Genomic DNA, 26,268 nt, shown 5'->3' with positions numbered 1-26,268 from the left:
GGCTACCGTGCTCGAAAGTCATGCAGGGACTATCAAAAAACTAATTGAAATAGGGAAGAATATTTCCGATGAAGTGAGCAGAAATGGTGTTTGCAGCACTTATGGAGCCTGGGCACTGGAACAAGCCCGAGAGAATTTAAGACAGATTAATGAATGAGGTGGTTCCTTTATGGGTAACTAATGAGCATTTATTTAATCTTTCACGGCACAAGGATCATGACCTGACCGGTTGCCAGCTCAGAGATTTAACACACATATATAGAATGAATGTTGAATAGTAATATGTAATAGTGAATAGTAATATGCTAATAAGCATTGTATTAGTAATACCTGTCATACCTATGTCAACACCCGGCAGGACATTATATAGAGTAGAAAATATTGGGGTTGTACAGGAGAATTACTATATTAGGTATCATGACATTCCACCATATACAGTAGACATAGAAGGGAATATAGTTAGCACCACATGAGAAGAGTGTAGGATAGAGGCCACCGCAGTAGTATGCACACTCAATATATGAGACAGATGAAGCTAAGTGCCGATTTAAAGCAGCAGCAAATTGTACAATGGAAACTATATGGGCTGCAAAAGAACCGACCCATGTTGCATATACAGGGAATGGGAGATATTGTGTTACCATGTGGCAGCAGAAGATCCAATACCGGAACAACCATATATGCCCCATCCATAATCATTCAGTGTGCCTACACCCAGAGGTGCCAGCAAGGGTAGGGAAAGTGGAACTGGTTGAAATATACAAGAGAGGAACAAGAGAGGAATGACTACTATTCAGGTCAAGGAAAGCCTTAAGGATAACCTGATAGTACTTGAACCAGTTGTCCTATGAAATTCCCTTATTACCCAAGCACCTAACCACAATTTGGAGACAGGTTCAGCAGATATACAGAACTTCCCACACACTGAAGCAACAGGTTAGAGCCTTAAAGGGGGATATCGAGCAAATAGATTCTTCCACATGGTGGGAGGACCTGTGGAACTGGGGCTCAAATGTACAAATACACCCGTGGATTCAGGTTATCTCCCATGCCCTGGATGTGATTCAGCTGATACTGGTTCTATATTTAACGTACTTGATTTATCGTACCCAAAAGTGGCAAAAGAGGTGGTGCTGGGGGAGTTTTTGAAGCCAGAGGCTTGAATTGGAGGGCCAGATGACCTGGCAGTACCCATTACAATCCAATGCTGGACGACTGGCCAGCATCAATGGGCAGCGATGCGTAAAGGGACGGACAGTATCACTATTGTTGGCTGCCTTGGCTAGGCCATGGGCCAAAAGGGCCTGTTAGGGGGAAGAAAGTAAATGAGAATTTATGGTAAGGGAGAATTCATTATAAGGGAATGAATTATTTAAATTAGAATCTATAGGCAGGCCAGCACAAACCAGTAAATCAACAATTAAGCAGTTAAACCGGATGAACCTGACACACTCTCAAACTTTGTCCACCCTCAGCGTTTGCAATCACTAGCAAGGTCCTGGGAGTTAGACTGGAGACTTAGGTTGGAAAACAACGAAGTTTATGTGTGCTCTTCAACAGATAGGGGAAGGACAGATGGTCCCAGTTTAGATGGGAGGGAAAGTCTCTGGCTGGGTGAAAATAGGGACATACGATGCATGTACCTGTTACCAGAGATGTCTGTTTAATGTAACCTACATGTCGATGAGATCAGAATCTAGAGAATGTTCTTGTACATGACCAATAATGTATAAATATGGTGAACACTTGTAATTTAGCAGTGTGCTATCTCAAGCTGTATTGGGATGGTTCTCTCCTTGCAATTGCTCGAATAAACAATCGTGACCTGTACCTGAGACTCCTGTGGTCTGTTTGTCAAAGTGACCACAACAGTAAGTGAGCTACCAACTGAGTCACCGCTGACATTAAAAAAAGCATTTGTGATGGTTTACAAAACTAAGACCTCCATTCTGACAAATAAAATTCAGTATGTGTCGCTGTCATACACCATTTTTGATGCCTAATTACAAAGGTCAACTTTTGTATGTAGCATAAATTTAGTGAGTGGTGGGTGGGGAATCTGTTCCACCCACTCAATAGAGTCAACTGGAGCCCCAGGACATTTTCTTGGCCAGGCCTAATTTAAATGTAATTAGCAATCTGTCTGCATTCATTGTGCTACCTTAAGGCAGCCTGCACTCAGGCATCTCTCAGTGGTGGATAACTGATAGCTATTTTCCAAAAGAACAGACTTCAGCCAGAGCTCCCTGGTTCTCTGATGCTGCAGTGGACGTGCCCATAGAGCAAGTCAGTAGCAGAAAGGTCATCCTCATGGCCCTTGGGAGAAGGTCACGGAGTCATAGGGTGGGATTTTCTGCACCCGCCCGCTGCTGCGATCTTCCCGCCGCAGTCAATGGGCTTCTGGCTGGGGGTCCACCTCACCCAGCCAGTGATAGGGCCGGAAAATCCTGGCCATAGAGTCATTTATGGCACATAAGGTGGCCATTTAGCCCATTGAGCCTTTGCTGACTTTCCGCCAAGCAATCCCACTCAGACTCCCTCCCTAGCTTAATCCCTGTAGTCCTGCAAGTTTATTTCCTTCATGTGCCCATTCAATTTCCTTTTGAAACCACTTCCGTCATCCTCATGGGCAGCAAGTTCCAGATCATTACCACTTGCTGCATAAAAAAAGTTCTTCCTCACATTCCCCCACATCTCTTAACAAAATCTTAAATCTGTGTCCCCTAGTCCTTGTACCATCAGCTAATGGGAAGAGTTTTCCCTTATCTACCTTATCTAACCATGGACAAATCCTTCAGCAGCAATACAGAGAGGACAGTGCCAATCAAAGCCATAAGCATTGATCACAGGAGGTAGCTGCAGCGCAAGGTAACATATAATCATAGAATGGTTACAACACAGAAGGAGGTTATTTGGCCAATTATGTCTTTGCTATCAAATCTCTTCGCAACCTTCTCTTCTACAAGGAGAACAGTCCCAACTTCTCCAATTTTTCTATGTAACTTAATTTCCTCATCCCTGGAACCATTCTCATGAATCTTTTCTGCACCCTCCCTAACGTCTTCATATCCTTTCTAAATTGTGGTGCCCAGAACTGGATGCAATACTCCAGTTGAGGCCGAACCAGTGTTTCATGCAGGTTTAAGAGAATTTCCTTATTTTTGTACTCTAAGCCCCTATTTATAAAGGCCAGGATGCCCTATGGTCCTCTCAACTTCTCCTGCCATCTTCAATGATTTATGCACATGCACACCCAGGTCCCTCTGCTCCTTTAGAATTGTATCCTTTATTTTGTGTTGTCTCTCTGCATTCTTCCTACCAAAATGAATCACTTCACACTTCTCTGCATTAAATTCCATCTGCCACTTGTTTGCCCATTCCACCAACTTTTCTAGGTCTTTTTGAAGTTCTACTGTACCCATGTTTCACAATACTATCAAGTTTCATATCATCCACAATTTTTTCAATTGTGCCCTATACACCAAGGTCTAGTTATTAATATATATCAGGAAGAAAAGGAATCCTAAAACCATTCCCTGGAAAATCTCACTTTCAACCTTCCTCCAGTATGAAAAACAACCACTCACCACTCCTTTTCCCCTGTCACTTAGCCAATTTCATTTCCATGTTGCTACTGTCCCTTCACTTCATGAGCTCGAACTTTACCCACAAGTCTGTTGTGCAGCACTTTATCAAATGCCTCTTGGAAGTCCATGTATGTCACATTAACGTCATTATCCTCACCAACCCTCTCTGTTACTTCATCAAAAAATTCAAGCTAATTAGTTAAACATGATTTGCTCTTAACAAAACCAAGCTTGCTTTCCTTAATTAACCCATATTTGCTTAAGTGACTATTAATCTTGTACTGAATTATCATTTCTAAAGCTTCCCCACCACCAAGGTTAAACTGCTTGGCCTGCAGTTGCTGGGCTTATTTTTACACACTATTCAAACAAGGGTGTAACATTTGCAATTCTCTAGTCCTCTGGCACCACCCCAGAGTCTTTGTAAGATTAGAAAATTATGGGCATGGCCTCCACAACTTCCACTCTCACTTCCTTCAGTATCCTTGTATATATCTCATTTGGACCTGCTGCCTTCTCAATTTTAAGTGCAGACAGCCTATCTAAATCCTCCTCCTTATCAATTTTAAATCCTTCAAGTGTCTGAACTACCTCCTCTTTCACCATGATTTGGGCTGCATCTTCTTCCCTGGTAAAGACAGCTGCAAAGTATTCATTTAATACAACAGTCATGCTCCCTGTCTCCATGCATAAGTCCCCTTTTTGGTCCCTAATTGACTTCACTCCTCCTCTTACCAACCTTTCACTATTTATATACCTATAGAAGACTTTTGGATTCCCTTTTATGTTAGCTGCCAGTCTCTTCTCATATGTTCTCTTTGCTTCTCTTATTTGCTTTTTCAATTTTTCTCTGAACCTTCTATATTAGGCCTGGTTCTCAATTGTATTATCTACCTAACATCTTTCGTAAGCACAGCTCTTCTGTTTCATCTTAATCTCTATTTCTTTCATCATCCAGGGAGCTCTGGATTTGTTAGGCCCACCTTCCCCCTTTGTGGGAATATGCCTTGACTATTCTTGAACTATCTCTTCCTTAAAGGCCGCCCATTGTTCAGCTACAGTTTTGTCTGCCAATCAATGATTCTAATTTATCTGGGTCAGATTCATTCTTACCCTACTGAGGTTGGCTTTCCCCACTTAATTATTCTTATGGCGGATTGCTCCTTGTCCATAGCCAATCTAAACCTTATGATACATTGATCACTGTCACTAAATGTTCTCATACAGACACTTGGTCTACTTGGCCCACCTCATCCCCAAGAACCAGGTCCAGTGATGCCTCCTTTCTGATTAAATGAAAAATATACTGCTGTAGAAAAGTTTCCTGAACATGCTCTAGGAACTCTTGTGCCTCTCTGTCCTTCCCACTATTACTATCCTAGTCTATATTCAGATTATTAAAGTCCCCTATTAAAACTATTATATCATTCTTGCACTTCTCTGTAATTTCCTTGCAAATTTGTTCCTCTCCATCTTTCCCACTAGTTGGTGGCCTAAACACTACACTGAGCAATGTAATTGCAGTTTTTTTGTTCCTTAGCTCTTGCCAAATAGATTTTGCCCTTGACCCCTCTGGGACATCCTCTCTCTCCAGCACTGCAATTTTCTCCTTAATCAATACTGCCACCCTCCTCTTTTCCTTCTTTTCTTTCCTGAACATCTTGTATCCAGGAATATTTAACACCCAGTCCTGCACTCCTTTGAGCCAGGTCTCTGCTATTGCCACAACATTGTATTTCCAAATGGTTATCTGTACCTGTAACTCACTAATCTTATTTACCACACTCTGTGCATTCACATACATGCACTTGTAACCCTAATTTGGACTTTATTACTTTCCATCTTAAATTGAACCCACATAATATCTTACTCTTTCCTTATCTAGTCATATCTGTCTCTGTCAATATTCTTTGCACCTTGCTATTCCTCTCTATTATTACCTCCTGGTTCCCTTCCTCTGCCAAGTTAGTTTAAAACTTTCCTAATAGCACTAGCAAATTGCTCCCCAAGGAAATTGATCCTGGTTCTATTTAGATGCAACCCATCTGGCCTGTAGAGGTCCCAGCTCACCCAGAACTGATCGCCATGTCCCAGGAATCTAAGGCTCTCCCTCCTGCATCATCTTTCCAGCCACGCTTCATTCTTCTATTTCTATACTCAATTGTGCATGGTAATGGGAGTGATCTGGAGATTTTGACTTTTGAGATCCTGTTAGCTAATTTTCTACCTAGCTCCCTAAATTATAACTACAGGACCACACTCCCTTTTTTTTCTATGTCATTGGTGCTGATGTGGACCCTGACCACTATTCAACCTCCCCGAAGAGTCATATTTAACTCTAGACGTTAACTCTATTTCTCTCTCTGCAGGTGCTGCCACACCTTCTGAGTATTTCCTGCACTTTTTGTTTTTATTTAGGACAACATTCCTTCATGGATTCATATCGGTGGCTGCAGAAATACCTGTCTGTTCCCCAAACATTTAACAACCTCAACAGGACTTCAAGGTAAGAAACCTATTCACAACTCTCTTACTCTCTAAATAGCCCTGCATGACTTTACTTTAACCCCAACAGTATCAATCCTTCTCTTCCTTCTTTCCATGCTTCTTATCCTATCAGAATAAGACATTTCTCTTCTATTTGCATCCATACCCTCAAACGCTGCTACGGCCCCCACAACTACTTCCCATTCCTGGTGAGGTTTGGTGGTTTTCCCTCTGATAATGCACACGATACCAAGCTGCCTCAGGCACCCTGAAAAGCCCTTTAGCAACAGCAGTAGGTCCCATACCAGGGACAGTTGTGCAATGGGAATGGAACATGTTGCTACCTCTCAGGATGACAGAACATTAGGACCCCTATGACCCTCTCAAACAATGCCCATCCTGGTGCCAGAAGGGCAGCTGGTCCGACTGCCCCAGTAGTAACTGAGTTACTGCAGGTTGCAGACAGCCCTTCTCTGGCTCAAGCTTTCAGAGGTCACCAAATACAAGTATCTCAAGATCCCTTGACTGAGCCACAGTAGCCTTCAGCCTCCCATACAGTAGCCACTGAAGAAGCATCTTGTAGAAGAATAGAGTAAACTCAACAGCCGTCAGGACCGGGACCAGGATGATAATTAATGTGTAGGCATTTGTATAATGCATGGACATTATATCAGTTTCTCCAATCCCCATGAACAGACAGTGTTCCTGTAGTGGCTGGTAATGCAGCAATATTTACCGTATGAATATCAGTGTTGGCCTTTTTAACAGATGAGGTTTATTAAGATTCTAAGCACTGGCAGAAATATTAGACCATACAGGGTGTGGGGATTGTTCAAATGAAATGCTCTTCAATGATCAATTGTCAAAGATCTCTGGCTGCAGGCTGGTATTGTACCCTCCCACTTTGCAGCATCCTGTACATTGTCAAGTCCTTTCACTTAATGCACTGAAGTTCAAAGGTGGCTCCATTTGTTAATCCTGTTGCTCAGCAAAGTTATGCAGCATAAAGGAAACTGCCATTATAGAGATGGGAGAGCCTTTGTGGATTGTATTCTAGTAGGTCACCACACCTATACAGGGACACGAATGTCACTGGTAAGACCAGAAATTGTTGCCCATCCTTAATTGCCCCTTGTGGGTGTGGGGGGGGGGGGGGGGTGGTGGAGTTCACTGAAGAGGGGGGAAAGGACATGTTTGTTTCCTTTTTCTATCTTTCACACCCCATAGAAATTGGTTCTTGCTCTACTACAGGGAATGGAGCTAGCTGTTTGGTGAGTATCTAGAAGTGGTTAAGTTCGGTTCTGTCCTCAATGTTCAAAATTGTACACAGATTGGTGGTAAAGTTAATAAAATATATAAGGAAGCAACATAAATAAGTGATTAATATAATTAAGTAAGTATTTAAAACACAAGGATGGCAGGACAGGTGTTGTCAAGGCCGCAGCATGTGGGAGCTCCTGGATAACATTGTAATCCAGGGAAAACATGTTTGCAGTAAATGTTTGCAGCTTGAGGAACAGCAGCTCAGAGTCCATGAGCTGGGGCTGAGCTGCAGGCTCTGCAACACATCAGAGAAAGGGAAAATTACCTGGATGCTTTATGCCAGGAGGCAGTCACGCCACTTAGGATAGGAACCTTTGATTTGGTCAGTGGCCAGGGACAGGAAGGTGCGATTGTGAGTGAGGCAGGTAAGGGGACTCAGAGGGCAGGAGTGCAGGAGTGTGAGCCTCTGCAATTGTCCACTAGGTTTGGTGTTCTCTCAGCTTGTTTGGATGAGAGTGGGGGCTGCAGGGTGGATGAGCAAACTGACCATGTTACCATGGTACAGGAAGGCATCCATATGGGGGGTACAAAAAGGAATGTAGTGGTCATTATAATGAGGGTGTTGACACTGTTCTCTGTAGCAAAGAGTGAGGGTCTAGATGACTTTGTTGCCTGACCAGGGTTTGGGACATCTGCTTAGCGCTGGAGAGCAACTTGCAGTGGGAGGGGGAGGATCCAGTGGTCGTGGTCCATGTAGGGATGTGGAAGGAGGCTCTGCATAGTCAGTATAATGAGCTAGGTACCAAATTAAAAAGCAGAACCTCAAAGTTAATAATTTCTCGATTATTATCAAAAAGGATGCAGAGAGCGGAGAGACTTCAGTTTAAAAAGGGCTCAGTATACAGACAGCAGACCTGCATGACAGGGGCAATTGGGAGATAAAAACCAAGAGCCCCTTCAACCTGTTTTTACCTGTCAGAGCCGAAGAGTGACGTCAAAGGGAAACAGGTAGGTGATTGGTGGGTGTCTCTTCTCTGTCTCTTTTGATTGGCCAAGTGGTTTAAATTAAGAGATGTCATTACAGCTGAACAGTACAGTTAAGAAACTTACTTTTCAAATATTTAACATCCAAATTAATTAGTTAAATAGAATAGAGATGGCTGGGCAGGTGATGTGTTGCATCTGTAGTATGTGAGAGCTGGTGAACGCCGGTGCGATTCATGTTCACTATATCTGCACCAAGTTAAAAGCAAAATACTGCGGATGCTGGAAATCTAGAACAAAAACAAAAATACCTGGAAAATCTCAGCAGGTCTGACAGTATCTGCTGTCAGTTGACGTTTCGAGTCCATATGACCCTTCATCAGAACTAAGACATGTAGAAATTAGATGAAATATAAGCTGGTAGAAGGGGGTGGGACAGGAGAGCTCGATAGGGGGCAGTGATAGGTGGAGGTCAAGAAGAGACTGCCAAAGATGTCATAGACAAAAGGACAAAGGGGTGTTGACGCTTGACTGCTTGAGGAACTTGAGGAGCTTGAGGAAGTGTTAGCTGCTTGAGGAACTTCTGCTCAGAGTTGATGAGGTGGAGTCCAAGCTGTGGACACTGCAACACATCAGGGAGGGGGACAGTTACCTGGACGTTGTGTTTCAGGAGACAGTCACACCCCTTAGATTAATTATATTAAATTTGGACCGTGGTCAGGGACAGAAAGGTGTGAGGATGAGTGAGGCAGGTATGGGGAATTAGCTTTGGAGGAGCCTCAGCCTGCGCCCTTGTCCAATAGGTACGAAGCTCTTGCTCCCAGTGTGGATGACGGCACAGACTGCAGGGAGGATGAGTGAACTGACCACAGCACCATGGTACAGAGTGCCATTCAAGTGGGGGGAGAAAAGAGAAATGTGGTAGTAATTAGGGGAATAGGTACTGTTCTCTGCAGCAAAGTCAGAGAGTTCCGAAGGCTGTGTTGCCTACCTGGTGCCAGGGTTAAGGACATCTCTTCTGGGCTGGAAAGGAACTTGGATTGGGAGGGGAAGTATCCAGTTGTCATGGTCCACGTAGGTACCAACAACATAGGTAGGACTAGGAAAGAGGTTCTGCCGAGGGACTACGAGCAGCTTGGGGATAAATTAAAAAGCAGAATCACAAAGATAATAATATCCAGATTACTACCTGAGCCAGATTAAAGAGGTAATGCGTGGCTCAAAGATTTGTGTGGGAGAAATGGGTTCCAATTCATGGGGCACTGGCACCAGTACTGGGGAAGGAGAGACCTGTTCCATTGAGATGGGCTTCATTTGAACCATGCTGGGACCAGTGTCTTGGCAAATCGTATAATTAGGGTCTTGGATAAGACTTTAAACTATTTAGTTGGGGAGGAGTGTTCAATTGAAGGGAAGTTTAAAAAATCAAAAAGAAACAAGAGAGCAGAGGTGCAGGGGTAGTGAAGAGGTGAATGATAATCAAAGTGGCAGAAGGGGCAAAAAATATAAGCTGAAGAGTGCAGCAGAAATCAGAACCAGAATGAGCAATACTGGTAAAAAAATTAAAGCTTAAGGCTCTTTATCTGAATGCACGCAGCATTTGTAACAAGATAGGCAAGTTGACAGCACGAATAGAAATAAATGAATATGACTTGATAGCTATTACAGAGATGTGGTTGCAGGGTGACCAAGGCCGGGAACTCAATATTCAAGGGTATTGGACGTTCTGGAAAAATAGGCAAAAAGGAAAAGGAGGTGGGTAGCTTTGCTAATAAATGAAGGTATCAGTGCAGTGGCAGGTAGTGATATAAGTCCAACAGATCCTGATGTGGAATCAGTCTGGGTGGATATTAAGGAATAACAAAGGGAAGAAGTAACAGGTAGGAATTGTCTATAGGCCCCTGAAAAGTTGCCTCACTGTAGGACAAAATATAAATTGGGAAATAAAGGAGGCATGTGTGAAAGGTGCTTCAATTGTCTTGGATGATTTTAATCTGCATAGTGATTGGACAAATCAGGTTGGCAGGGGTAACATGGAAGACAAATTTGTAGAGTGCTTCAGGGATTCTTTCTTAGAGAAATACATTGCAGAACCTACCTGGGAACAGGCTATTTTAGATCTGGTATTATATATTAATAAGAGATTTCATAGTTAAGGATCCTCTAGGGGGTAGCGATCACAGCATGGTAGAATTTCAAGTACAGTTTGAGGGCGAGCAACTCGGGTCTCAAACCAGTGTCCTCAACTTAAATAAGGGCAATTACAGTGGTATGAAGAAAGAGCTGTCTAAAGTAGGCTGGGAAAATAGACGAAGGGGAAGGTCAGTGGATGAGCAGTGGCAGACATTTAAGCAGATATTTCACACTGCTCAGCAAAAATTTATCCTGGTCAAAAAGAAGGACTCGATGAGAAAGATGAACACCCGTGGTTAACAAAGGTGGTCAAGGAGAGTATCCAATTAAAAACCAAGGCATAAAAAACAGTGAAAAAGCTAATAAGGAGGGAGAAAATTGATAATGAAAGTAAATTGGCAAGAAATATAAAAACAAACAGCAAGAGCTTCTACGGGTATATAGAAAGAAAGTGGCTAAAGTGAGCATGGGACCCTTGGAGGGTGCGACAAGAGAATTGATAATGGGGAACAAGGAAATGACAGATAATTTAAACCAATATTTTGCATTGGTCTTCATGTTGGAGGACACTATAATCATCCCAAAGGCATCAGATAATCAAGGAGCTAATGGGAGGAAAGATCTTGTAACAGTCTTTATCATAAGGGACAAAGTATTTTACAAACTAATGGGACTAAAGGCAGACAAGTTGCCAGGACCTCCTGGCCTGCATCCAAGGGTTTTAAAAGAAGTGGCTGCAGAGATAGTGGAGGCATTGGTTAAAATATTCCAGAACTCACTGGATTCCAGGAGGGTCCCTGCGGATTGGAAAACTGCTAAAGTGACGCCTCTCTTCAAGAGGGGAGGCAGACAAAAAGCAGAAAACTATAGTCAGCCTAACATCTGTCATTGGGAAAATGCTAGACTCCATTCTGAAGTAAGGTATAGCAGGACATTTAGAAAAGATTAACACAATCAGAGTCAACATAGTTTTGTGAAAGGGAAATCATGTTTGGCAAATTTTCTAGAGTTCTTTGAGGATATAAAAACAGAGTTGACAAAGGGGAATTGGTGTATTTGGATTTCCAGAAGGCATTCAATAAGGTGCTACATAAAAGGTTATTGCACAGGATAGGAGCTCATGGGATTAGGAGTAATGGGCTAACATGGATTGAGGATTGGTTATCACACTGAAGACAGAGAGTCAGGAATAATGGATCTTTTTCAGGTTGGAAAGATGTAACTAGTGGAGTGCCACCAGGATCAGTCCTAGGGCCTCAATTATTTATTATCTATATTAATGACTTAGAGGAGGGGGCAGAGTGTAATGTATCCAAATTTGCTGACGATACAAAAATAGGTGGGAGGGCACGTTGTGATGAGGGTATAAGGAATCTGCAAGGGGATGTAGATAGGTTGAGTGAATGGGCAAAAACTTGGCATATGGAGTTTAATGAAGGAAAGTGTGAGGTCATGCACTTTGGTAGGAAGAATCAAAAGGCAGACTATTATTTAAATGGGGAGAGACTCCAAAAAAGTGCAGCACAGAGGGATCTGAGTGTTCTCGTGCATGAAACACAAAAGGTTAGCAAGCAGGTGCAGCAAGTAATTAAGAAGGCAAATGGAATTTTGGCCTGTATTGCTAAGAGGTTTTGGAGTTATAAAATAGGGAAGTCTCGTTGCAACTGTATAGGGTGTTGGTGAGGCCGCACCTGGATTAATGTGTACAGTTTTGGTCCCCGCATTTAAGAAAGGATATACTGGCATTGGAGGCAGTTCAAAAGAGAATCACTAGGCTGATCCCTGGGATGAAGGGGTTGATTTATCTGGAATGGCGAAACAGGTTTATTCATTAGAGTTTAGATGAATGAGGGGTGATCTTATTGAAACATACAAGATTCTGAGGGGGCTTGACAGGGTAGATGTTGAGATGATGTTTCCACTATTGGGGGAGTCTTGAACTAGGGGACATAGTTACAGAATAAGGGGACACTCATTTAAAACTGAGATGCGAAGGAATTTCCTCTCTCAGAGGGTAGTGAATGTCTGGAATTCTCCACCCCAGAGAGTTTGGAAGCTAGATCACTGAAAGTATGTAAAGAGAAGATAGATAGATTTATGAAATATTGGGGAGTTGAGGGCTATGAGGAGCCGGCATGAAAGAGGAATTGAGGCCTGGGGCAGGTCAGCCATGATCTTATTGAATGGTGGGGCCAGTTTGAGAGGCCAAATGGCCTACTCCTGCTCCTATTTCTTATGCTCTTATTACCTGAGTCAGGTGCAAATTGGCATAGGACAAATTAACGTGTGGCTCAAAGACTGGTGTGGGAGAAGTGGGTTCCAGTTCGTGGAGCACTGGCACCAGTATTGAGGAAAGTGGGATCTGTACCATTGGGATGGTCTACTCCTGATCCATGCTGGGGCTGGTGTCCTCACAAGCTTCATAACTAGGGAAGTAGAGAGGGTTTTCAACTGAATAGTGGGGGGCAAGGGATCAAACTTGGGAAGATGTGGTGAACCAAAGTGTAGAGACAAGACAAGAGAGAAAGGGAAATGATAAACAGACGGTGGCAGGAAGGGACAGAGAGTACAAATCTAAGAGGAAATCAGCAGATAATGCTAGATGCTACAAAAATAATAAAAGGACAAAACTAAAGGCTCTGTAACTAAATGCACATAGCATTTGGAACAAAACAGATGAACCGTTGACTCAAATAGAAATAAATAAGCACAATCTGATAGCCATTACCAAGACATGGCTACAGGATGACAAAGATTGGGACCTGAATATTGAAGGGTACTTGCCATAGAAGAAGGGCAGGAAGTTAGGAAAAGATGGAAGGGTGACTCTGTTAATTAATGATGGTATTAGCACATTAGAGAAGGTTGACCTAAGTTCAGGAAACCAGGATGTAGAAACAATTTGGGTTGAGATGAGGAATGATAAAGGCAAGAAGTCACTTGTGGGAGTGGTGTGCAGACCCCCTGGCTAACTGCACAGGAGGACAGAGTATAAAAGAGGAGATAATGGGAGCTTGCCAGAAAGGCACAGCAATAATCATGGGAGATTTTAATCTACATATAGACTGGAAAAATCAGATGGGCAAAGGAAGCGTAGATGAAGAGTTCATAGAATGTTTTCCGGGTAGTTTCTTAGAATAACACATTCTGGAGCCAACCAGAGAGCAGGCTATGCTAGACCTGAGATTGAGCAACGAGATAGGATTAGTTCATAACCTCATAGTGAAGGCACCCTTAGGTACAGTGATCATAATATCATTTAATTTTATATTCATTTTGAGGGTGAAATTTGTGCGTCCAAAATTAGTGTTTAAAACTTAAATAAGGGCAATTACAAGGGCATGAAAGCGGAGCTAGCTTAAGTGAACTGGCAAATAAGGTTAAGGAATAGGTGAATAGAAGTTCAATGGCATATATTTAAAGAGGTATTTCAGAATATACATAATAGATACATTCCGACGAGAAAGAAAAATTCCAAGGGGAGGGCCCACCATCCGTGGTTAACTAAAAAGTTAAAGATGGTTATCAAACTTAAAGAAAAAATATATAATTACGCAAAGATGGGTGCCAGGTCAGAAGATTGGGAAGAACATAAAGAACAGCAAATAACGACAAAAAGATTAATAAGGAGGGAGAAATTAAGAGTATGAGAGAAAGCTAGCTGGAAATATAAAGACAGATCGTAAAAGTTTCTATGGATATTTAAATAAGAAAAGAGTTAACAAAGTGAGCATTCATCCTATAGAAAGTGCATTTGGAGAATTGATAATGGAAAGGAAGGAGATGGCAGATGAATTCAACAGGTATTTTGCTTCAGTCTTCATTATCGAGGAAATAAGTAACATCCCAGAAATAGTTGTAAATTGCAAATCAGGAAATGGAAGAGAGGGAGGAGCTCGGGAAAATTACAATCACCAGAGAAGTGCTATTAAGCAAATTGTTGGGGCTGTGGGCTGACAATCCCCCAGTTCCAGATGGATTTCACCCTAAGGCCTTGAAAGATGTGGCTAGTGAGATAATTGACATATTGATTTTAATTTTCCAAAATTCTGTAGATTTGGAGAAGGTTCCATTAGGTTGGAAAATAGCAAATGTAACTTTTTTGCTCAAAAGGGGAAGGAGACAGAAAGTAGGAAACTACAGGCCAGTTAGCCTACCATCTATCATAGGGAAAATGTTAGAAGCTATTATTAAAGATGTTATGGCAGGCCACTTAGAAAAACTCAAGACAATCCACCAGAGTCAACATGGTTTTGTAAAAGGGAAATCATATTTAACCAATTTATTGGAGGTCTTTGAAGGGGTCACATGTGCTGTAGATGAAGGGGAACCGATGAATGTACTATATTCAGATTTCCAGAAAGGCATTTGATAAAGTGCCACATGAAAGGTTATTGCAGAAAATAAAAGCTCATGGTATAGGGGGTAACATATTGGCATCGACAGAAGATTGGCTAGCTAACAGGAAGCAGAGAGTTGGCATAAATGGGTCTTCTTCTGGTTGGCAGGATGTGATGAATGGTGTGCCACAAGGATCATTGCTGGGGCTTCAACTTTTTACAGTTTATATAAATGACTTGGATGAAGGGGCCAAAGGAATGGTTTCAGGAAAGTGGGCAGAGCTGGTCACACACCAACTGAATATTAATGGGGATGGAAAGCCCTCACAATTCATGAAGTCTCTGAAGGAGCCTGGAAAGTGATATGGGTCCAGTTAATGATATCCTGGGTTTGGGGAAGCCAGCAATTTGAGCAAATCCCAGGAGCCTATTCTAATGCTTCTGGATGTTCATGAGAAAAGTAGTGGAAGTGTTTGCAAACACAGCATCAGTTATCTTGAAATGCAGGTTAACTGATATAACTTATATTCTCTGTGTCAGCTTGGAACAATGATGTTGAGGGCTGCAGCAACCTTGCTCGTAACAGGCATCGCTGTGCTCTATATGGCCTTTGGTTGCAAATTATTTCACAGAAGACAACACAGGTCTGTGACAGTCTCTGTTGGGCCTTTACATTCACTTACTCCACATGTAAAGCCTCTTTGGTGACATAGAGCATAAGTCAAAGTACATCCACGATAGTGGAGGCTTTCATTAGATTCTATTGCAACACTCCTCACTCCCATGGTCTATCAAGACATTGGAACTTTTCTTTTAATATCCCAATAGTCTGGCCCACAATGATCCTGGTGGGTGACATGCACCTTATTTCAAAGCCTCTTCACCTCTTTCTTGAACTATCTCCAAAGGATCTTCAGCTGAGGAGAATATCCTTAGCTCTCAAGCACCAATCCAAGCATTCTTCCTGATCCTCCAAATAATGGTGACGCCATTGATTTATATCAGATTAACAAAATATGATGACCACCAGAGCGGAACATTTTAATGTATATGATTGTGTACAAATGGCCACGGGCACCCTCTATTAATAAAGGGACATGTTTGGCATTGGAAAATAAAGGGCACAACCTGGTATATGGGTAAATGTGCAGTTATCTCATTTTGTTCACTGTGACTATTGGCACAAATGTGTCAGCCAAAGATTTGGAGGTGGGGCAGAACTTCTGGCCAGACTCACAGCTAAGAGTCTGTTTTACAGCAAACATGTTTTGTAAACATAGCCCATAAGAAAAGAGTTAACAAAGTGAGAATTGGTCCTATAGAAAGTACATCTGGGGAATTGATAATGGAAAGTAGAGAGATAGCAGATGAATTAATCAAGTATTTTGCTTCAGTCTTCACTATAGAGGAGACAAGTATGATCCCAGAAATAGCTGTAAATCAGGAAATGGAAGAGAGGAAAGAACCCACGGCGCCTCCAAACTCATGACCACTACCACCTAGAAGGACAAGGGCAGCAGATAGATGGGAACACCACCACCGAGAAGTTCCCATCCAAGTCACTCACCATCCTGACTTGGAAATATATCACCGTTCCTTCACTGTCACTGGGTCAAAATCCTGGAACTCCCTTTCTAACAGCACTGTGGGTGTACCTACACCACATGGTCTGCAGCAGTTCAAGAATGCAGCTCACCACCACCTTCTCAAGGGCAGCTAGGGATGGGCAATAAATGCTGGCCCAGCCAGCGATGTCCACAGCCCTTGAGTGAATAAAAAAAAATAGTGCAGTACAGCAAACAGAACCCATGTCTGAAATGACACCAAGGATGCCCGATAAAATAGCAGGATATTTCACCAGCAAAATACAGTGAGTGGAGGATAGTCCTTACAAGTTATGTGTGTAAAATTAATCCCAGTCGCATACACTTACAGCAGTGTGGTCTCCAGGCATCATTGTCAGGGGGAATGAATTACCACATCATCTCGATTCTGGCCAGGAACAGTGGTGTCACCATTTGCTGGCTGGTTTCCATGAGAAAATAAATGAAGGAGATTGTCCATGCAAACAAGGCATTTATCAATCTTTTAACACATCAGAGCACTGCTTGTTGTGATATTTCAAAGTTATCTTCTGCTGTTGCTTGAAAGCAATGGCACAAGTGTTCGAAGCACTGGTGATTTTGACAGCTATTGGCAGAGGCATCCCTGTGCTGGAACTGGTCTGAAGGTATAAGCCTGAATGTCTGAGTCCAGGACACTACATAACTGTCACTCCCTTCTTTATAACCCACTAAGGCAGGTTTCCTCTTGTCTCTTAAGGTAGGTGGACATTTGTCTGTGCACACTTTGAATAAGGGGGGATGCAGCACAGATGTCTAAATATGAATGTCCTTCCCTCTCGTGCATCCTCAGGTCCTTCTTCAGCAATGCCCAGCTGGATAGTCATGGTCAGAGTTGTGTGCGGCCATACTACAATACAGTTGACAATCACTCAAAGGTGAAAAATAAGGATAAACCTGAAAATACTATATGTAGATGAAGCAAATCAGAAAACAAAAATAAATCTGCAGTATAGATTTCAAAAGTTACCTTCCATAATAGTAACAGGATTTTCAATCTTTGGACGCAGTATATTTGGGCCAAACACCGTTCCCAGATTCTGAACGCTCATTTTGTTTACATCTGAATAAGACTGGACTTCATCCAGGAACCTGTGAAAGATTAATTAATCGGTCAGGGTTTTTCTAGAGTACTGAATCAGTGTTAACTACTTCCTACTGCTTGTCACATGCATTGGTTCTCTGACATGTGAAAATTGCCATATGGGCAAATGACATAACACTGCTTTGTATTCTCGATTTACATGAAATGTATAAGCTACATTGTCAAATGCATGGGATTAGTTTCAGCCTCAGAACTAAGCAATGCCTTTGACCTAAACTGAAAAGATACTGCCAATTATCAGGGGTTCTAACCTTTCATTATTAACTATCATTTTGGAGTTGACTTTCTGTGAGATCCTCCTGCTTGTTACAGAAACCTCAGTAAAATGGCCTAAACAGCAATAGTGCTTTTGTCTGGGGTTTCTGTAGATCTTCCACCAGAGTGGGAGAACTTCCATAGGCAAACAGCTCCTTGTTATTTTTGCAGAATGCAGTTTTATTGAACAGCATTGACAATATATCACTTCCCGTGAATTTCTAACGGTGAATTTCTATTCTTTTTATTCATTCATGGGATGTAGGCATCACTGGCTAGGCCAGCATTTATTGCCCATCTCTAGCTGCCCTTGAGAAGGTGGTGGTGAGCTGCTTTCTTGAACTACTGAAGTCCATGTGCTGTAAGTATACCCACAGTGCTTTAGGGAGGGAGTTCCAGGATTTTGACCCAGTGACAGCGAAGGAATGGTGAGATAGTTCCAAGTCAGAATAGTGAGTGGCTTGGGGAGGAATTTCCAGGTGGTGGTGTTCCCATGTGTTTGCTGCCCTTGTCCTTCTAGATGGTAGTGTTGTGGGTTTGGAAGGTGCTTCTAAGGAGGCTTGGTGAGTTCCTGCAGTGCATCTTGTAGACGGTACACACTGCTGCATTGTGTGGCAGTAGTGGAGGGAGTGCTTGTTTGTGGATGGGATGTCAATCAAGCAGGCAGCTTTGTCCTGGATGGTGTCAAGCTTCTTTAGTGTTCTTGGAGTTGCACTCATCCAGGCAAGTGGGGAGTATTCCATCACACTCCTGACTTGTGCCTTATAGATGGTGGACAGGCTTTGAGGAGTTAGGAGGTGAGTTACTCGCTGCAGGATTCCCAACCTTTGACCAGCTGTTGTAACCACAGTATTTATATGGCTTGTGCAGTTCAGTTTCTGGTCAATGGTAACCCCCAGGATGCTGATAGTGGGGGATTCAGCGATGGTAATGCCATCGAATGTCAAGAGAGATGGTTAGATTCTCTTTTGTTGGAGATGGTCATTGCTTGGCACTTGTATAGTGCCTATGTTACTTGCACTTCTCAGCCCAAGCCCAAATGTTCTCCAGGTCTTGCTGCATTTGGACATGGACTGCTTCAGTATCTGAGGGAGTCGGGAATGGTGCTGAACATTGTGCAATCGTCAGCGAGCATCCCCACTTCCGACCTTATGATGGAAGGAAGACCTTTGATGAAATAGCTGAGGATGGCTAGGCCTAGGATACTACCCTGTAGAACTCCTGCAGTGATGTCCTGGAACTGAGATGCCTGACCTCTAATAACCACAACCATCTTCCTTTGTGCCAGGTTTGACTCCATCCAGCAGAAAGTTTTCTCCCTAATTCCCATTGACTCCAGTTTTGCTAGGGCTCCTTGATGCTACACTTGGTCAAATGTGGCCCTGATGTCAAGGGCAGTCATTCTCATCTCACCTCAGGAGTTCAGCTCTTCTGTCCATGTTTGAATAAAGGCTGTAGTGAGGTCAGGAGCTGAGTGGCCCTGGTGGAACCCAAACTGGGCGTCAGTGAGCAGTTATTACTAAGCAAGTGCTCCTTGATAGCAGTGTTGATGATCCCTTCAATAAATAAAGGTAACCTTATGCATCAGAGTGGATAAGACCCATTAAATAATGTCACTTAGTCAGTATGAATGCAAAGTGCTTATGGTACCAGACAAGTAAACCAGTGGTCAAGAATACAAATGCTATTATGAAAAGTTACAGAATTGAACTAAACAAATCTGGCCATATGTGAGCTGATACCAAGAAAATATGATAACGAAGGTTGGCAGACTGTCACAAAAACTCAACTTGTTCACTAATGCCCTTCAGGGAAGGAAACCAGCTACTCATAACTGGTCTGGCCTATAGGTAACTCCAATCCTACACCACTGTGGTTGGCTCTGTCTTCTGAAGTGGCCCAAAAACTATTCAGTTATAAAGTGTCTGAAAAGCCAATTCCAGCCACAAGTTACTCTTGGCCATATTGCACTTCTTAAGAAAGACTTGCGTGTTTTACAGAAATACTAGAATAACATTGAGCAAAAGATGGCTGATAATGTAAAGTGGCCACCATCCAGAAAATTCCTATGTGGATTATACTGACTGACCAGCCATGAGAGAGTGTGGAATGTTATACCTGAAAAGGTATCATGCCCTTCTTCAAGCAGAGACAACTAAAAGGGAGATAGGAAAGATGCAAAAGACTGAATTTTAATCTCCTGTGGCTACAGAGAAAAAGACTGATTACCATCTCAGCAGGACATCTCCTGTTGATTTATATCTCAGAATATGTAAAGTGGTTGAAGATGAAAGAAAATAGACTCTGGTGCAAGACATGGGGCCGAATTTTGCCCTTGGCAGGCAGACTCGGTGGGCAGGGACGGTTGGGAAGCTGACGATCACCCGCGATCGGAACCAAATAAGGCCTGGCTAGCATGAAACGTAAGCGGCAGCACTCAGCGCTGCCTCTGTGGATGGGGGCAGGAAGGAGGGCGAGTGGACCAAGTGCGAACTTCACACATGCGCGCGAGTCAATGCTTCATAATCCCCCTGAGGCACAGAGCTACCTCAGGGAGATGAAGAGATATTAAAAAATAAAGAAAATAAAAATGTAATAAAACATGTCTCCTCATGCGACTGTCACAAGAGCAGGGACATGTTATTAATACAATTGTAAAACTTCTAATTTATCTCTATTTGCTTTTAGAAATCTCATCCCACTGTGGATAAGGTATCCAAAAAATGCAAAGGCCACTTGGCCTTTTCACTTGCTTGCCAACCGCTAGGTTGGACGGGCAGCAGAAAATTTTGCTTAATTGATTATTTAATGGCCTTAACAGGCCCTTTAATTGTTGACAGGTGAGCTGCTGACTCTGGTGTGTGCCTGCTGACCGAAGTTTCGCCTGACTGCGCGGTGATGTCGGCATGCTCAGCCGACGTCAACTCATGTCATTTCACGCTCAAGCAGGTTGGGTGCATGCTTGCCCGCCGAACGAAAATTTCTGCCCATTGTGTTTTTCCCTTACAGGAGTACACAGGAAAAAATGGGTTAAAAATCTAGCTCCAGAGATGCAGTGAGTGCGGGTGTGCTGTGTGTGACAGCAAGAAGATGAACAATTAGTCACCCCTGCAGTTGCAGGCAAAGTCTCTCTCTCTCTCTCTCTTCCTGCAGAACCAAATGTCTCCAAACCAACTGCAAAATTGCCAAATTCAGCTATACCGGAAGCACCCAGCTTAATGGTTGCAATGTTTCACCATCAATGCTTCATGGACAAGCCAAGGACTGATTTGTATATTGTTTTAAACTTTTATTTGGGCTCTTAACTTCTCATTTCTGATCTGTGTGTATGTGTGTTGTGTTTCTATTATTTTTCTTGTAATTTTAGAAACTAATAAACCTACTCCTTCTTTGACTCAAGAAAGCCTGGTTAAGCTCCTTTTAAGAAAATAAATACATTTAGACTGGGAGAATGTACCCACAAGGGAAGGGATCCCTTTTAAATTAACCTTGTTGCAACCAACCAAGGGGGTTGAATAAAGAAGGGGAGCCAGCTCATTCCTCCTCACCTGGGAGCATAACAAAATTAGGGTCCTGTTTGGGAAGTCAAAAAATTGGGGTCCTCGCCCGGGGACCGGTTGTAACAAAAGACAATTATTATGAAGTAACAGTTAAAGAAAAACATCCACCACCACCACCACCACCACCACCACCAGCTCCTTCTTAACTGAATTATGGTTTGGCAACACTGACCAGATCCTGTGATGATTAAGAAAATTCTCCTGCACTAATAAAGCTGTACCTACTTTTCATGGCGGACACTCTATTACTTTCTATTGTGTGCTGTAATGTTTTGAATTTCAGGGAAACCTCTGCACTCAGTTTGTGTGGCCTGTTGTGCTCTGCTGCTTGGCCTGGCAGATCATGCAGTTTACCTAAATCTACTTAATCATGTGAATTTGCTACCTTAGGTAGGCCTGAATTTGTGTGTTAAAGAGATTAACCAGCTTTGCCATGTGATGTATCCGTTTCTAGGATGTTGTGTGGTTTGCAGTTGATCCTGGCATCACATTGCTGCACCAGCAGATCACTAACTTCGGTGTGCTAATTTTGGATTTAGTAGTGTAATAGTATGAATTTGGTACTGTGTCAAAAAGATGAGCACTCAGCAGGACTGTAATCCTTCCACCAGAGTTTACCTGCAGATGTACTTTAGCAAGTTGAAGTTGACTGGAGGGAGGGTCTTCACTTGTTTCATTAGTTCTTTCATCCCCTGAAAGAAATAAAACAGGCTATTAAAAAAATACTCAAATTGCTCTCTGAAGCTAGAACTTGTTGGATTTAGTACCCAGCATTAAACCTGCGTTTTACCCATTAATCCTGGGTAAAAGCACCTATTATAGATCAATTTTACAAACATGGCAGCAATACATCAGTTCTTCTCATGGATTCCATTTAAACTCCTGTCATTGATGTCATATCCCTTCTGTTTTATACGTCACAGCATGACTTGTTTTTGTATATTTGGAGAATAGTGAAAGACTATGATAGTTTTCAAATAATGGAGTCAAACTATTAGAAACATGGATTGAGAAGCAAGATACAAATCCAAGGAGCAGAGCTTCAGCATCTTTGGAAGGGTTTATTGGAGAACTTTCCCTCAGGACATTAAATGGGTGGATTAGAGTCTCTTACAGATTAATTTGTATGTAGATTGTGGAGGAACAGTCTTCATAGACCAAGTGGTGGTTTCTTATTCTGCAGTTTCTCATATTATTACAATGGTGACAGGGTCTGAGGGTGTGGGGACATTTTGATATATTCAGGGGGATATGAAACTTAATGCCTAAGTTTAATTGGGCACTTCCTGAAGTCTGGTAATTCATTCTGTCATGAAAGTACTTGAAATTAAATACATTTGAAATATATTTTTTAATTCATCCATGGGACGTGGGCATTGAAGGCAAGGCCAGCATTATATGATATTGGATGTGTGCTAAGGTTTTCAAATATTTGTTATATTGGGCCTTTTAAAGAATAAACAAACCTTTTCTGTTATGCATGCCTGGTAGCTTTACTGGATTACTTTTATGATTCAGGCCTGAAACCCAGCAATATCTGGCAAGCACTACTTCTCAATAGCACCACTGAAGGAAGTTTGCTGCTGTAAATAGTGGGATAGATGTTATCTAAATGTGGCTTTATGATGAATCTATCTACAGGCTTATGTATGCTTATACATTTGCAAAGTAATATAATAATAGTTAACAAATGGAAAATTATGGATGTCCACAGTTTGACAATCGATGCTATTCATCAGAACTTTTCTGCTGAGGACAGGCCATACCTGAAGTTTTACTCTTTATCTTTCAGGTGACTGACCTACAGCATTCTCTGTGTCCCAGAGCTATGGCCTCACCCTTCATGTTTATGAAATATGTATCAACATGGCTACTTCCTAAAATTAAAAAAAAACTGGACAAAGTCTTTAAAAAGGCTGTAACCCTGAACAAAGAGCATTTTCTGGCTCTAACCCTGAACAATAGCGGCTAATCTAGCAGTATTGAAGAAATTTGTGCCTCACCATCTCTAAAGAGACACTAAGGACTCTGCGGGCTGCAGAGATCAAATACAAAGGGCATCTACATTTCCTAAGCAAGGCCTGACCAATGGAGACTACCAGTCTGAGAGGTCAAAGGATCCTGTACCTTTCCATTCAAATTCTTAATGGTTAAAACATTAACAATCCCAAGAATCCAGAGAAAGGAGTAAACATCTTTGTCAAAGCCAAAGTGGAGAGGTGGGAGTCACATGACCGCACACCGCACCCACCCGCGCACCCCCCCCCCCCACCCCACCCCCACCCCCAACTGATGGAATTTGTAACATTGTCTTGAGGAGCTGCAAAGCTGAGTCTGCCAGCTTCCATAAACCAAACAGCAGCTCAAAAAAAGGGCTCTGTCCAGGTTTGAATGCCTGGCCCCATCTACACTGTTTCTACTAGAACTTCTGTACCATCATCTACAAGACCTAATTTGCCTCTGTGTGCCCATTTCAATGTAGAAGTCATTTCTACTGGATAAGTGGATTATCCAGCATCATTTTCAACTTGAAGATCTCTGTGAAGGATTATACCATTGGACTTTAAATTCTGGACTCTGGACTCATGTGAAACAATAATTCTTATTTTCTCTGTGGTCTTTCTCCTGTACCCCTTTCTTTTCTTTATCTCTCTTTTACTGTATGAATGCAAGAATGGTTGGACCTCAATAACCCTCTTCTCACATTTTGAATGTGTGTAAAATGAACCAACCAAGATTATCCTATCTCAGGTTTGCTGTGGAGTTATTAATAGAAATTGGATCACAGCAAAACTGAGGGGTTGGGAAAATATGCCACTGCTCATAAAAGGGGATATAAAAATCTAAAACACCTTTCTGTTCACAAACAGGTAGTGAGAGGAGAAATCAGGACTGTTTAAATTAAGCCCCCTCCTGTCCATAACATCTGTCATATTTAACCTTTATAGCATGTGCAGCATTTTCACATCAGTAGATCAGTGCTGTCAATAGGAATCGCTAATCAGCCTTAGTATGGCCGTGGAAACAGTGTTTTTGCCACATGCACTAATTTTCATGGAAAACGTCTTTGACGTAATACAGGAACATGTACCTTACATGTATATATTTACTTAGCAAGTATCTATTACAACTTAGTTCAAAGCATTGCAGTCTTTCTCTTTCATGAAAGTTTGGAATTCTGCCATATACTTGGCGCAGCATATCTTACTACAACTTCTAGGTTTCTATTCAGCAGTTGCCAGCCACACTTTACTTCTTCAGAGTAATTCTAAAATGCCTGCCCCTGTTTTCCATCCAGAATGCAATTGCATGCTGCTTGCCCTTTCCTATCATGTGTCCTGTTGGAGGTGCTTGTTACTGACTGGTTTAAAAATACTGCAAATGCTGGAAATCTAAAATAAAAACAGGTCTGGCAGAATCTGTGGAGAGAGAAACAGAGTTAACCTTTCATGTCCGTGAGACTTCTTCAGAGCTAAAGAGAAGTAAAATTGTGATGGATTTTATACTGTTTAACAGGGGGTGGAGCAGATGGAACAAGACAGAAGGTCAGGGATAGGTGGGAGCTAAGCAGAGGTTGACAAAGATGTCATGAACACAAGACAAAGGGAGTGTTAACTGTAATGGTAAAGACTAAAGAAGGTGGCATAAAGGTGGCAGCCAGAATGTTACTAGGAGAACAAGGGTCAGTGCTCTGTGAAAGCACAACATAGAAACCAGTGACAGATGGCCCTGTGGGGGTGGAGTTGGAGGGTTGGAGTGAGGGGAGGGGAGAAGGATTGGGGAAAAAGGATATAAAAATAAATAAATAAAAAGGAAAATAAAAAAGTAAAATTAAAAAAACCAAAAAAGTAACAACTTGATTTTAAAAAAGGGGGTGATGATGGAGGCGAGAGTTCATGGTCTAAAGTTATTGAACTCAATGTTAAGTCCAAAAGGCTGTAAAGTGCCTAATTGCAAGATGAGGTGCTGTTCCTCCAGTTTGCATTGGGCTTCACTGGAACATTGCAGCAAGCCAAGGATAGACATGTGGGTGTGCGAGCAGGATGGTGTGTTGAAATGGCAAGCAACAGGAAGGCCTGGGTCATGCTTGTGGACTGAGTGAAAGGGTTTCACAAAGCAGTCACCCAGTCTGTGTTTGGTCTCCCCAATGTAGAGGAGATATATTATATTGGCTGGTTTTGCTTTCTTGTGCTGGCATGGAGTGGTTATTCTGATTGGTTACACTGACCACAATATTAGCTCCCCTCTCTATCCAAAGGTTATAGCTGTTTCCATGGTGCTAAAGTTCAGCATTTATGACTGTGTTATTTTAGCAGCTAACCAATAAGCAGGAACCAAGGAAATAAAGCACTCACCGTAACAAACAAAACACATACACATTTCACATTTTGTTTCGCCATTTTACCAACAGACGAAAATGTTAAAGCGCAAATTTACAAACCATGCGAAAATGAGCATTAAGATCACATGCCCAATGATCGTGAATAATATCATATTTCAATTTCTGAATCAAAAATTAAATTACCTATATCTGGATTCCCAACTAGCTACATGTTACAGTAATTAATTTATTGGACAGCACTGCAGTAGAAAATATACAGTTATATAAGGCATTATGTAAGGGAGAGGGAGAGGGCTATACCTAAACAGCTGCTTAAATTACTTCATAATGTAAAAGTCTCAAATTTATTGCATTTCAGACGAAGCTGAGGTAAAATTCTTACACTCTCTTGTTCTTTGGTGAAGAGTTTGGCACACGAGAGGAACTCGTCATATTTGGCATAAGGGATGACAGGCTCTGGCAGCTCCCGCAGATACAGCTTGAGTAATGAGGCCACAGTGTGTACATCTGTATTGCTGAAAGCAAAGCAACACAAATGAAAGCATTCACTGCAAAGCAACCTATAATACCAATTTGTGCCACCTGTAAAA

General features: G+C 42.2%; 1 protein-coding gene across 5 annotated transcripts in view; it reads right to left on the bottom strand.

The window, feature by feature from the left end:
* The window catches only part of arhgap24 (Rho GTPase activating protein 24), a 545,136-nt gene that overhangs the window by 54,732 nt on the left and 464,136 nt on the right, over positions 1-26,268 (bottom strand). For all 5 annotated transcript variants that reach the window (XM_041194111.1, XM_041194121.1, XM_041194138.1 and 2 more), the window contains 3 exons: positions 26,061-26,193; positions 21,955-22,028; positions 17,387-17,508 (listed from right to left, as the gene is read on the bottom strand). In XM_041194111.1, coding sequence (XP_041050045.1) covers positions 17,387-17,508; positions 21,955-22,028; positions 26,061-26,193 — 329 coding nt within the window. The remainder of the gene's footprint in view (positions 1-17,386; positions 17,509-21,954; positions 22,029-26,060; positions 26,194-26,268) is intronic.

This window comes from Carcharodon carcharias, chromosome 1 (genome assembly GCF_017639515.1).
Source record: "Carcharodon carcharias isolate sCarCar2 chromosome 1, sCarCar2.pri, whole genome shotgun sequence".
NCBI classification, from domain to species: Eukaryota; Metazoa; Chordata; class Chondrichthyes; order Lamniformes; family Lamnidae; genus Carcharodon; species Carcharodon carcharias.
The sequence above is the reverse complement of the archived record's forward strand: the minus strand, read 5'-3'. Positions and strand labels throughout refer to the sequence as shown.